At 50.8% G+C, this 13,269-nt stretch overlaps 4 protein-coding genes across 4 annotated transcripts; 2 read left to right on the forward strand and 2 right to left on the reverse strand.

The window, feature by feature from the left end:
* Nucleotides 1–1,474: 1,474 nt before the first annotated feature.
* BDV14DRAFT_69951 (CLH domain-containing protein) lies at nucleotides 1,475–5,772 on the reverse strand. The gene is made up of 5 exons (XM_073777312.1): nucleotides 5,367–5,772; nucleotides 5,289–5,315; nucleotides 4,269–5,239; nucleotides 1,968–4,216; nucleotides 1,475–1,909 (listed from the first exon to the last, which is right to left on the reverse strand). Exons 1-5 carry the CDS (start codon nucleotides 5,664–5,666, stop codon nucleotides 1,623–1,625), a joined length of 3,834 nt encoding a protein of 1,277 aa, XP_073633084.1. The 5' UTR covers nucleotides 5,667–5,772; the 3' UTR covers nucleotides 1,475–1,622.
* Nucleotides 5,773–5,840: 68 nt separating this feature from the next.
* Nucleotides 5,841–7,523, forward strand: BDV14DRAFT_70007 (RMD1 family protein). The gene is made up of 2 exons (XM_073777314.1): nucleotides 5,841–6,294; nucleotides 6,346–7,523. Exons 1-2 carry the CDS (start codon nucleotides 5,956–5,958, stop codon nucleotides 7,312–7,314), a joined length of 1,308 nt encoding a protein of 435 aa, XP_073633085.1. The 5' UTR covers nucleotides 5,841–5,955; the 3' UTR covers nucleotides 7,315–7,523.
* Nucleotides 7,409–9,805, forward strand: BDV14DRAFT_69991 (T2 family ribonuclease). The gene is made up of 6 exons (XM_073777313.1): nucleotides 7,409–8,019; nucleotides 8,073–8,367; nucleotides 8,418–8,610; nucleotides 8,670–8,915; nucleotides 8,997–9,094; nucleotides 9,155–9,805. The coding sequence occupies exons 1-6, from the start codon at nucleotides 7,733–7,735 to the stop codon at nucleotides 9,293–9,295; spliced, it is 1,260 nt and encodes a 419-aa protein (XP_073633086.1). The 5' UTR covers nucleotides 7,409–7,732; the 3' UTR covers nucleotides 9,296–9,805.
* An 801-nt stretch (nucleotides 9,806–10,606) lies between these two features.
* Nucleotides 10,607–12,901, reverse strand: ace2 (putative C2H2 transcription factor (Swi5); the record flags this gene model as incomplete). The annotated part of the gene is made up of 2 exons (XM_073772269.1): nucleotides 10,607–12,243; nucleotides 12,301–12,901. The coding sequence occupies 2 exons, from the start codon at nucleotides 12,899–12,901 to the stop codon at nucleotides 10,607–10,609; spliced, it is 2,238 nt and encodes a 745-aa protein (XP_073633087.1).
* Between the last annotated feature and the right edge of the window lie 368 nt (nucleotides 12,902–13,269).

A 13,269-nucleotide genomic window follows, 5' to 3' on the forward strand; every position in this document is an offset into this window, starting at 1 on the left:
CCCCGGCATAACCGTGATTTATGAATCCTTTGTTCTCGGTCAAGTCATACGGGCACCGGCATAATTGATCGTATCCGCGTACTACTTTCTCCGTACGTTCAGTCGAGACTCAAGTATACACTCTGCTTGAGACTGTACAGCGCAGTCTGCGTGCTACAAGAACATCAACCGTATCGGACGTAACACGGACTAAAATCCGCCCGCGATCGCCCAAGCTGACTGCGAACACTGCGAATACACCCAGCAGCAACCACGGTACAGCCCCGGCTCCAAACCTCAACTTCCATTTTCGAGTTTAGCCTTTTAGACTTTCCACTGTCAAATCAATCGAATGTGATTGACAGTCCATACAGAGTAGTCAACGGTCATCTGCGGAATCCGATTGGCTGATCAAATGTCCGGAAAAACTGCCCAACTCATCCTCTGGGCTGGAATCTATGGACGAACTAAAAGGATAGAACTATTGAATTCTTTGAATCCATTCTGTGATTAGCACTTCTGGAACAGGCAGCACTGTTCTAGTCTCACACCGTGTGTTAGAAGCATCTGATCGTCGCTTGACTGCCGTTTTCGAGCTCAAGAGTTGTTGGCTTTCGTTTGAGGGTGGGATGTGATCGTAGAGTATTGGGTTCGGACTAACTTTCACAGTTCTGTTATACCCCTGGCTTACAGCGGTCTTTCCAGTCTGCCGATTTGCAGCGACCTCAAAGAATTTTGTAGAGTGGCAAGAATGGTGTAGGCACCACGATGGCTCTCAATCTCACATCTGGAGTCTGGACCCCCTACCTATGTATCGACAAGTCCAAACGTACCTACGCTGTAGCGGGGCAGCCCTTCAGGGTCCAAGCCATGTTCTAGATACTCTACGGTATGGGGCAGACAAGACTACCTCCATCCTCACCTCCGCTTAAACTCAACTGCGTATCGAGCGCCCCCAGCGGAGCAAGGGACAATCCTACCTATCTACCTCCCTACCCTCAAAGTCAAGAGTCTCAGTCAAGACACCGAACCCCAGCACCGCGACCCCCGATCAACCAACCACGACGCCCAATCTCACCTCCTATCAGCCACACGACGTAAGGAGGTGTTCCTTTCCTAACCAATACCATTTATCATTACGGGGGGTATTGAAGGGTGATCTAGGTCGGTAAGAGGGTGCTGCTACTGCTGACTGCTGATCTGTGCTACTGTGTGAGTGGTGAGTGGTGAGTGGTGAGAAGTGAGAAATAGGAATGGGAAATGGGAATGGTTGATGCAGGGATGAAGTGTTAGTGTTACAGTGATATATCAGAGGGAGGGATTTGATCTGTGCTTGTGCTTGGAGCATGCTGGGTAGAGAGGGGGTTCAGGGTTGGGATTGCATGCGTTGCTACTCTGTGACCGTGACGCTTTGAAGTATATGGATTACTATGAGTCTCGAGTGTTGCGGGAACGGGTCTTGTCATTGTAACTTTATGGGTATCTTCATATAATACATAACCCCTTGAAAATGATAGTAGATCTAGTTGCAGTTGTCGAAGGCAGCTTGAACGTATGTATGGCTAATCCACTGTACAATGCCATAGTTCGTAGTTGTCGACCCCGACAAGTAAGCAAATCTCAAGCTAGCTTCAAGGGCAGGCTCATTCTGTATCTCCAAGAGCCTCGAGCTCTTTTGCTAGCGCGCATATCCGGCATCCATCGCCAATTCTATCTCGCAGTAGTCGCGCTGTTGTTACCTTTGGTCCGACAGTGCGGGATGTCGTCGAGGGTTCTTCCAAGGTTGGGGAAAGTGAAGGTGGGAATTCTCGGGGTGTCTGAGCGCCAGACTGGGTGCCTGGTGTTTGGACAAGGGACGTGGGCTCAGATTGATGGACGTGAGAGAGGTGAAAGGCGTGTCCGCAGGCAAAAGCAACGAGGATTTCTTTCCCTGGGGTCAAACTTGTGTTAGCAAGGCCATCAAGGATACATAGGGGTATGCGGCTTACCGTTTGCATGGAAAGGACGATGACAGCCTGCGCATCGTCCTGCTTGCGGTGTAGACGGTTTGGACACCGACGTTGGTGTCTTCTCCGACGCGGCTTCACTCTTTATGCCATCGGCTTCGTCGGCAGCATCAGGTCTAGGGGACTCTTCGGCAACGTTGAATTTGATGCCTCGCCGCTGACCGCGACGCAGGCTGTTCATCCCAATGGCCACTTCGCTTTGTAGGACCTTAGCAGCTCCTTGGCTAATACTGGCTTGGAGATCGTGCTCCCGTAGCAGGCCAGTGAGGCCCTCTCGAAGACCTTCAATCTCAAGTCCGCTGGGGATCCGCCGCACAAGCTTGATGGGATCGATGGATGTTCCAGCTTCGACCAAGAGTCCGTGAATGAAGCGAGGCTTATCCATAGAATAGTCGACTAGGTCCTCCCAGAGGTCTGGATCGTCCTGGGATTTTGCAAATGCGATAGCCTGCGACACGTCTTTCAGATCGGAAAGAATCAAGTTCAGCGCTCTCTTTGTTTGTCCCATCTTGGACAGCAGGTAGATGAGCTCGGCAGTGAAGCGGCTCTCCTCGCAAATAGATACAGCCATGTCAAATGAATAGGCTGTGCTAGTCTGCAAGAATTCCATGAGCAGTGGGCGATCATACTGGGCGAAAAGATCCACGGCTGTATCGGCAAATTGCTCCACGAGGTTCTTGCCTTCATCAGCTGCTAATTTAAAAGCCGCGTCCTGCCTGTGGCGCCCTCGACGGGGTTTCTCAACCTCATGTGAGAGGGACTCCCCTCGCCAAAGAGCGCGTAGATAGAAGAACGAGATGAGAGGCTTATCGGCAGCATTGAGCTGTTGAAGAACAGTCTCCGGAGGCATTATACCTGTATGCGCTTCGCTGACAAGCAGTTTGATAGGTTCTGAGGTGCTCTCGGCAAGTTCTGCGATGGGTGCGGACTTCAGTTGCTTTTTGGAGACTCGAATCATGATAAATGCCGGTATATCATCGGAAAGTGCATCGAGAAGATGATGATCTTTGACGAGAGCTATGGCGGTATCCGCATCCTGAAGCCGGATGTAGCAACGCAATGCGTCGTTGTAGTGACCGCCAGCCAAATACAATTTGGCTACGCACCTCATCAATATCCGTCCATCATCGATTTCTGGGGTCAGCTTCTCAGAGTCGAGCCGCTTCTCAATAGCAACCGTAATCTGTTCAACATCAAACAGATCAAAAGGCCAAGAGTCTAGGAGCTCATTGAACTTCTGACGGTCATGCGTAAGATAATGCTCAAGGATGGTCCCGTATACCTTTGAAGACAAGGGCGGGCGTAGACCGACAGGTATGACGGACGAGATTTCATCAATCTTGTCATTCTTGATGAACGCCCAGGCCCAATACTCCCACCTCGGGGTGGCAGCCAGTGCTCTTACGCACACCTCGGCAGCTTCTTGCCACCTCTCATCTCTCACAAGTTGCTCTATCCACAGCTCACCGATGCGGCGTTTTTCCTGTATAGCTGCAGTTGCAGAGCCACGGTCCGTCGCTGTGACGGAAGATCTATCGTCACCGAATAGATCGCCAAGACTTGTTTGAGATCGTCCCGCTGCGACTGATACACTATCACCACCGTCGAAACCTGCCGCTTCAGGATGCTCGTCAAGAAGGCTCCAGGCGTCTGCATATTTTTCGTGCTCAGTAAGCCATGCGAGATGATCCGCAAGGTCTCTCTTCAGAGCTGCCACGCAGTCAAATGGACTATTTACGAAGATTTTCGGGCCGGTACTCTCTGCGACTTCCTGGACTTCTGTGGGCAGAGGCTCGTCCGCAGCCACTCGACGTGAAGCAAATGTGCTCGGCGCTCTACTAGAGCCTTTGTCCCCGCTGCTCGTTGAGCTACGAATGCTCGCAGCCGAGCTGAATAAACGCGCTGGGTACATTGTAGCATCCCAGAGGCCGGTACCCAAGGCTCCTAAAGCTCCGCGCTGCGACACTGGAACACCGGCTTTCCAGGGCGGTAGAACACACATGTGGTAGTCCGAAGCTGTCAAGTTCTCGTAACGGCTCACTGATAAAGTATCCGCACTGAGTTCTTCCTTGGTAGCAATGTCGATGATACGAAGCTCAGGCTCTTGTCCTCGTGGACGACGCCGGCCATCGCCTTGGCCATCTGCCTTCTCTGCTTCGATGTACCCTAGAACAGCCAGAAGGCTAGGCGAATATAGTGAAATTCCAGAGATTATACAGTCCGTCCGTAATCTGAAGCAGTATTAGTCCATGTCCAACGTCAGGCTCGAGCGAATCAACTTACATCGTGGCGACCTCCACAGACCCAATCCTCAAATCTTTATTATTCTTATTAGGCCGATCAGGGTAGACATTGATAATCCAAACTGTGCCACCCCAACCAACGACCAATTTCTCCACTCTCTCGGTAATTATCGTCGACTGTGTCGGTGTAGCAGCTTCATCTTGAATCCCTCCATTGCCAATCGGCAGCAGCTCGCTTTCTAAAGAGGATTCATCGACCCATTCGGCACGCGCTTTCCACACACTAGCCATTTCCTCCCAGCCTTGACGATTGGGTCGATCCGTATGGCTGACCCGTTTCCATGCAAGCTCTGAATCCGCCGAGTCAAAATGTAGATTTGACCGCATGATTTTAATGCCTTCCTCATTGACCCAGGCAACATATTTCCCGGACAAAGACCATTTTACCGTGCTGATGGCGCCTTCACCGCTGTGCAAAACTGTATCCTTGCCGGTGTTCCCTGCAAGCCCAAAAGTACCTAACCAACTGGAAGCTGTGGCAGCTGCGCCACCCATAGTTGTCGAATTTGTGCTTACACCCACCTTGCCACCAGTCGTAAGTATCAATTCGCCAGCCCGCCCACCGGATACGAACGTTCGGTCGCTCTTGTACTCTGGCGAGAGCGCAACAGCCTGGACCGGTCGACCGAAGTTTCGCAGTAGAACATCCTTCTTGTCTAATAATGATGACACACATACATTGCCATCTATCGAAGAAGTGGCTATATAGATCGAGTTGGACGGAGTTGCGGGGAGGGCGGCTTGCGGCGCTGACTTTGGTTGGCCCCGAATACTTCCAGAGCTTGAGGATGGCTTCGCGGCTGCACTGTGTTCTTCGGCTAATCTACTAGCCAACTCATTTCTTAGATTTGGTAGAGGCGGGGGATAGGGTGAGATTGATATTGATGTGACGGTAGCAGAATGCGCATGGTAGACTCGAAGAGGGCGGAACAGAGGTACTGAAAAGACATGCTTTAAGAGGTCAGCTACCGAGTCCTCGGTCAATTTCTAAGTCACTTACAATATTTCCATTATGTGTCCCAAGCACCTAGGAGTGAATCAGTATTGCATGAAGCCAATCGAAAGAAGGACCGCATACCATCTTATCGCCCGCCGCTAGGAAGATGCTCGTTGCATCGCCGTTCCGATAGACACCCCCGAGCTGCTTGGTCAAATACGAATATTTGAGGTGTGGCTCATCCTCATCCTCATCCTCGTGTTCTGATCCTGTCTCTGTCGTACTTCCTTCATCCTCTGAGTTCTGGTCCTCATCGTCGGTCTCCGTCTCGGCGTGAAGTTGCCGGTGAGGGCGTCGGTGGTGGGTCAATGGTCTTGCGGGTGAGCCTTGCCCTTGATCGACTCGGGTCGACGATGCCTCAGTCGCGCCAGGCGCGTCCATGGCGGAGGGGATTTTCCGTACCTGGACTGAAGCTCTAAGCTGCAGACGGAGGGATCGGGCATGACATCGACAGCTCCGTACCTGGGGTAGGACTCACGCTAACCGCATTGGGATATGACTAAGCAATACAGCAATCACGCCGCTTTGCTTGTTCTCTTTTGATACAACAGCTTAATTCTATCGGCAATCCTGGCTTAGCCCACGGTAGGCCCTGGTACATGAGGCTTGCAAGCTGATATGATATGTACTATTGCAATTTGTCATTCACCAACCCTGGGTAGGCGCTACCATGTTCGTACGAACTTATGTTACCTCGATCTGTAAACGGCCGGCCGCGATTCGGATCTTGAAACAACCTCAAAGCCATTACCTGCATGCGTCATCTCCATTAGGGCTTCCGCGGCGAAAGGACTTCTTCTCTTCCAATGCCTACCTCACGCAGAAACAGTCCGGTACCATTGACAATGCTGAAGGATCGTCGCAAGAGTCTCAGAAACAGCGGAAACGGGGAGGGAGGTCACCAGCTGCGCCAACATCGCTTCGAAGAGTAGCTGTGGAGGCACAAAGGTCGAGGGATAGTTTCAGGTCTAAATCCCAGCTAAGAGAAGCTGGGCTGCTGCAAACAAAGGTTTGGGACATGATAGCGTTCGGTAAACGCCGCTAACAGTCAAACTAATAGGCAATCACCGCATACGCCGTAGCCGAGAAATTCAATATTCGAAAAGCCAGAGAAATACTGCAGGAAAAAGGATACGAACCTGACCCCCTCGAAACCGGTTTATTCCCTCAGGTTGTCCACATCCAAGTTCCCCTCGACTCTATTCGCCGAGTGAGCAATCCTAGCGCCACGGACCTCTCTGCGGACGAAGTTGGTGATATATTTGTTTTCCCCTCTGGTACCGTTGTATCATGGGCACTTCCAGAAGGGTTCACCTCTTTTTTGGCGACTAGGACATTACTCCCCGCGGCGGAGGGGGCTCATGTTGACAATCTGGAAACCGAGGATCTGGAATACGTCGAGGATCCTCACCGAGAGAACAGCAGCATATATGGTGACACCATAATCCTGGGTACCAAACCCGGCGACACTGCGCTGGAATCCAAAACTTCCATTCATCAGTCTGTGGACACCGTTTTCACAAAGGTTGCATTCTCCTCTGGCTTAGCGCGCAGCACCAAATTAGCGGTGCTGGAAGGCCTATTATCAGATTACTTCGAGTCTACGCGGACAATTCCGACGCTCTTGTCGCAGGGCTCTCGCCTCCCCTATACGCGAGACTTCATTCTCCGAAAGACTGGCCAGCTGCTTAGCGTTCGAGCTCAGTTGAACCTCTACTCGGAGCTCACTGACTCACTTCCCGACATATTCTGGGACAGTCGGCACGAGCTCGGCTTGGAAGGATACTATGAGCAAGTTGGAAGGGCATTGGATGTTGGAATCCGTATCAAGCTACTGAATGAGAAGATGGACTATGCGCAGGAGATTGCCAGTGTCCTCCGGGAAAGACTGAGCGAGACCCACGGCCTTCGACTGGAGTGGATCATTATTCTTCTCATCGCTGTTGAAGTTGGATTCGAGGTTCTGAGACTTTGGAAGGAACGGGTCCACGAGAAAGCCTTAGCAGCTGAACAGGCTCGGAAGGAATGAAAATGAGAACTTTCAACTCAAGTATATCTCAGCGGCGACCTTGTATAAGCCTTGACCGCATGTACTCTTACCTTAGATTATACCCCGCTCATTGTTGAATGCAACATTTTCAAGACATTCACGTTGTTTTGAGCTAAGCCCCGATAAGGCGCTTATCAGCTGCGCCTGCCATGTGACAGGATGCTGAGTCATGAGGCCCTGCACGTGAACGTAGTCAGGTACCTACAACCACCAGCTAGCTGGTCCATTTCCATCCTGCTCACGATCGAGGGTTTCTTCGAAGATAATTCAGCTGTTTTATCACTCAAATTTCTATCGCGTACTCCGCGAACCTAATATCCCAGCCATACATTGCTTGGGTGGCGCTTACGGCAACACCTTCTCTCGGTACCCGCTATACAATTTACAAAGCTCCGCAATGAGCTCAACGGGGTCAGGCTTCCTCGAGGCCATCCCAGGGCCGCAGCAAATTCTCAAGGCTGTGACGGGCTCACTTGGTCTTTCATCACTCTCCGGTCCAGAGGTTAGCCCCTCAGGGAGCACATTTGATCACTGTGGCAAGCTAGAAGTGAGCTGTCAGACCAGCTACCATGGACAAGATAGATGCTGCTTCAACTACCCCGGTGGCCAGATGCTGCAAACCCAGTTTTGGGATGCTGACCCGGCAGTTGGTCCGGAGGACTCATGGACTATTCATGGGCTTTGGTAAGCATTTTATCTCAAGTTTGACCGACCCTCTTGCTAACGATATATATCAGGCCAGACCATTGCAACGGAGGCTTTGACCAATTCTGTGACTCGCATAGGAAATACAGCAATATTTCCCTTATCCTTGTTGATGCAGGCCGGAAAGATCTTTTGGACCAGATGAGCATCTACTGGAAAGATTACAAAGGTGACGATCCCAACCTTTGGATGCACGAGTGGAACAAGCACGGCACCTGCGTTAGCACCCTGGAGACGCACTGCTACTCGGACTACTACCCACAACGAGAGGTGGTCGACTACTTTGACAGAACTGTGGAGCTGTTCCATGATCTTCCTACCTACAAGGTCTGCATTCCGTCAGCCAGCCTATAGTACAAATTACTAAGACGACACAGACACTTGCCGATGCTGGCGTCGTCCCTTCATATACACAGACGTACACTCGTCGTGAAATTGAGGATGCTCTATCCAAGGCACATGGCGCGACGGTCACAGTCCGCTGCCGATCCCACCATCTGCAAGAGGCATGGTACTTTTTCAACGTCCAAGGCCCTCTTCAAACCGGACGATTTGTTCCAGCAGACCCAGGTTCGTCTATTCAGCCGGTACCTTTCTACCTTAACAGCTGGCACTGACTATCGTCACAGACGGCCAGACTTCCAACTGCCCAACCAGCGGTATCATATACCAACCAAAGACTCCGAACAAAAACCCCGGCCACGAACCCACCACAACGCGGCATCCTCATCGCCCGGGGCCCACAGGTGTTCCCTTTTCCGGAAAAGGAAATCTAGTCATCTCTACTATGGGTCATCAGCGAGGCTGCATCATCGGCCGAGGAACATGGTACTCGGCTGGTACATGCGCAACATTCAGGGTCAAGAAAGAATCTGGTTGGTCTTCCTCATCTGACAATTTATAATGATATAAGCCAGCAGAAATGACAGTACTAACCTTATATGTCTCTAACCTAGATGGTTCATTCACTCTCTCAACCCGCAAAGGCCCCTGTGCCTTCAAAGACGACGCGTTCACATGCGGACCGCAAATTTTAAGCCCCGTAGAATTCAGCGTAAGCTTTCCTTTTCTACAACTCTGCAACGATCCATCAACTAATGGTAGAACCTCACAGACCGAAGACGGGAAACTCTCCTACAATGGAAACACAACCTTCTTCGCCGACAAGGCGCCCAAGGGTGCAGTGCAAAGCGACATCTTCGTCTCGGAGGGCAAGCATCCGATTGAGCTGTCAATCTCTTGGAGGCCTGAGTAGATCTGAGTAGATTCAACACCAACCAACTATCTTTGCATATCAGTCTATTGGTTACCGTTCCTTTGTTCCGGGCATGCATCGCTTTTGATTAAGATGGTTAGACTATATACAACCGCACAACAAGGATAGACAAATAAATTTTGATATCAGAATTACACCCAGCTACCACTGCATTTTTTTGAAGAGGAATTTGTCAGCTCGCTGGCCGCTCCTTCTTTCAACGTGACATAGGTTTAATGGAAGGAGCGATGGAGCATCAACCAACATAGGAAGGAACGGCCTTGATCCATCGCACCTTCCGTGCAAAGCAATTTCAGGAAATGGAAGGAACGATTTGTCAGCTCGTGGGTTGCGCCTTCCCCTATAGTGTACCTGAAGACTGCGCATAGGGAAGGTGCGATGGAGTATCAAGAAGAGGAAGGAACAACACGGTTGCACCTACCGTAAGCATCAACATTGGACATTTGAAAAGGAGCGGCTATAGACGGAGACTGAGTAATAAACTACGAGGAGAATAGATTCGTCATGAAGATCATTTATTCCTAGATAGATAGGTAAAGTACAGGCCAACAGGTAAATAGTAGAAGTATAGCGGTCTGGTCATACAGACCGCTACCTCAGTAAGAGAATCACCAAGGCTCATTTGAGACCGAAAGCAAAGCAGAAACGCCAATTAGCGCCACGCTTGCATCCGAAGCTCGAAGCCAAAGCCAAAAGAAAAGAATAGAATAGGATGGAGAACAAAGCAAAAACGTAAGCATCATACCACAGATTGGATCAGATCAGATCAGATCAAATAGATGAAAAAAAGAAATTCATCAAACAGCGTAAAGCACAAAGGGAAAGAAGGGACGGCCTGTAAACAATTCAAGGAAACAGGAAAGATAAGAGACGCCGGTCTATAGAGCAGTTGAAATTCATTCAGTAGCGCAGAGTTTGCAAGTCCCAGAAAGCGTGGTCGTCGTACAGTTGCAGTCGAATGAGTAGGGACGCCAAAATGAGTGAAAATTGAATGAAAGAGGTTAAGATAGCATGAGATGCCCCGAAAATTAAGTCATTCTGAATCATTTGCATGGAAAGAGATTTTGTTGTCGTCGAAAATCGAATCGCATCGCAGTCGCTGAATCGTACATGGTCTCGTAGAGTATAATGGTAGAGGTGATGTCGTTTGCCATTGGCATAGGTTCCAGTCATTGATAGCCTGGGTCGTGAAGAGGTGAAGGTGTCGTGCATTAGCCATTATTTTATCCTTGTCCCAAGTTGCGTTACATCGTCAAATCGCCATGAGTATCGTTGATAGACATCCGTATCTTAGTCAAGGAAGAACTCCCGAGACATAACGTCCGATGGTTGCTCGTCAACTTGGAATTGAAAGGAGAAGAAGTCGTCGTTCATAGCGGGGCCGGTGGAGAAGTTCTTGCCCTGGAGCATGTCCAGACTGTTGTCAAAAGCGGAGCCATTGACGTAGTCGGGGAAAGCAGCCATGTCCGGATCGCCCAAGTCGAAATCGTGCTTGCCAAAGCCAGTAGATGAGTCACTGTTGATGAAGATATCGAGATCAGACGGTTGAGAAGCGTCGCTGAGAGTAGGTGCCGTGTGTGGAGAAGACAGAGCAGCTGTGCTCGTAGTTGAGGCGGTGGAGAAAGAGCATGCGCCGGCCTCTGAAATAAGAGGAAGACCCGACTCCTCGAGGATGTTTTCTAAGGGCCGCTTGGACGTGGAAAGAGACAGCATCTCGTCTTCGGATGATGGTGTAAGTGCGCGAGGGCTGGCGTGCTTGCTGCCCATGCCGTAGTTCGGAGATTCGGGAGGAGTAAAAGTAAACACATCCGGTGGCAAGTAGTTGGGGTTGTCAAAGGAAACCATCTCATCGGCTGAGCTTCCGCCGTGGATGCTCAAGTTCTCAAAGATCTCCGAGGGCGGCGTGCGGCGCGAGGTGTCTGATTCGGACGAGTCGAACGATGATGATTTTTCTGCGATCCTCTGACGGGTTCTGGATGCCTTGTCCTGTCGTTCATCTATCTCCGGGCGATGCTTCTTAGGGCGTCCACGCTTTGTTGTCTTGCGAACAATACCCTTGTAGCCGCCAATGCACATGCCTCTCTGACGGTGTCGAGTTAGGGCATCGTGACGGGCAAACACATTGCCGCACAGGCATTCGTAGGGCTTGTCTCCAGTGTGGATCTTGGCATGGCGCTTCAAGTCATGACCGCGAACGAAGCACTTCTCACAGTGGTCGCACTTGTACTGGCGGTCTCCGAGGTGGGTTTGGACATGCGACTTGATGTTTTCTTTGCGGCCGAAGCGGCGCTCGCAGCCGGGGTGGAGACAAACCCACTTGCCATCTTCTGGGTCCGGTCCGTGGATAAACGCCGCAATCTCGTCGATCGAGACACCCGTGTCTTTGATTGAGGCATGAACACGAGAATCGAGGTTGAGGGTGTCAATGGATGCGACACGAGGAGAAAGCTTGGCCTTTACTAGTGAAGCTGCAGACGGTGTACCTGACTGTTTCCTTGCGTGACGACTGGGAGTGGCAGGGCAAATCGGAATCTTGGCCTTCTTCTCGTTCTCCGAGTTCGGAATTGAGGCAATGTCTGGGGAGTTGAGTGACGAGGATGTTGAGGAAGTGGGGAATTGGCTGTGGCGAGGAAACCCTTCAGACCGGAGGCTATCAAAACTGGAACCCTGCGAGTAGTCAAATGTATCAAAACCATCAATTGTAAATGATTCAGTGTGAGGGGGGGAGGGCATTTCAATCTTTGGCTGGGAAAAGTTTGTTCCAGCCACTCCTTGGAGTGATTTGGCGCGTTGCATATATGACGAATGGGCTGGCGCATTGGCAACATTCTGGTCTTTAATCGGGGAGAAATGTGACTCTGCGCAGTACTGAGCGAGATCGACTGCCTTATTGAAAGGTGTCGTCGCTGGGGTAATGGGGAAGTACTCTGTACGAACCGTCAGCCGTTGTGTACAAACTTGCGTCAACCTTGTATGTAGCTTACGTGTTTTGTTTTTGCTTGAAGTGTGCGGGCGATATGAGGCGCTCGGATTTGACTGGACCGAGTGTCGTCTCATATCAAGATCTGTGTTTGCGGTCTGTTGAAACGAGGAAATATCCCATGAAGCATTATCGAGTAGTTGTCCCTCGAAAGTGGCGTTGCATCCGAGCTTCGAACCCTGCAGCTGTTGCTGCTGTTGTTGAATAAGGTTGAGGTGGTAGTTAACAGGTCGGCCATCGGTCTGAACAAAGGTCGCGCTCAATGGAGACGACTGCGGGCTCTGATAATTGGCGTTACTTAAAGCCTGCAGATCGTCTTGATTGAAGACCTGGAAGTCGGGCATGAGAGGAACGGTAGTGGGATATGTCATAGGTTGTTGCGGTGCTGTTTGGTTAGTAATTGACGCATCTTGCACGAGCTGTGGTCGCTGAGCTTGCACAGCTCGCTGGTCCAGGCTCTGGCCGCGGCGATGAGCATGATATCTGTGCAATGCCTGTGGAGGGAGGCTTGGTGGTTTGGCGGCGTCGAGCACAGAGGGTGTCGAGATCTGCCGGCGATGTTGACGATGACGCCCTTGGAGGTGGCTATGTGGATTCGACATCATCGTGGTGGGCGAGATGCTCGTGGCGCGATCGATATCGGCGCAGTTGACAGATCACTTTTGCAGGAACTGGAGAATCATACATATCAGCATATGCACTGATGCGACCGCAGTAGGCAGGCGATATACCAACCTCACGCAGCGCTGCTAGCCGTCGGGCTGGGCCACGCAGATGGGGAAAGAAGACCGCCTGTACCAGTGTCAGTAAATGGCCTTCCAAAGCAAACGCCCAAAAGTAAAACTAGGAAATAAAGCTAGAAAACAGCAAGAACGAAGCGCAGTAACAAAGAGAGATTAGACCGCTTTCGGGACTAAAAGTTCAAAGCAGGTGGGTGGATAGTTTATGTATGCGACTTCACAGTCCTCGAGTA

Source organism: Aspergillus stella-maris (genome assembly GCF_047715825.1).
Source record: "Aspergillus stella-maris strain CBS 113639 unplaced genomic scaffold BDV14scaffold_3, whole genome shotgun sequence".
Taxonomy (NCBI): Eukaryota; Fungi; Ascomycota; class Eurotiomycetes; order Eurotiales; family Aspergillaceae; genus Aspergillus; species Aspergillus stella-maris.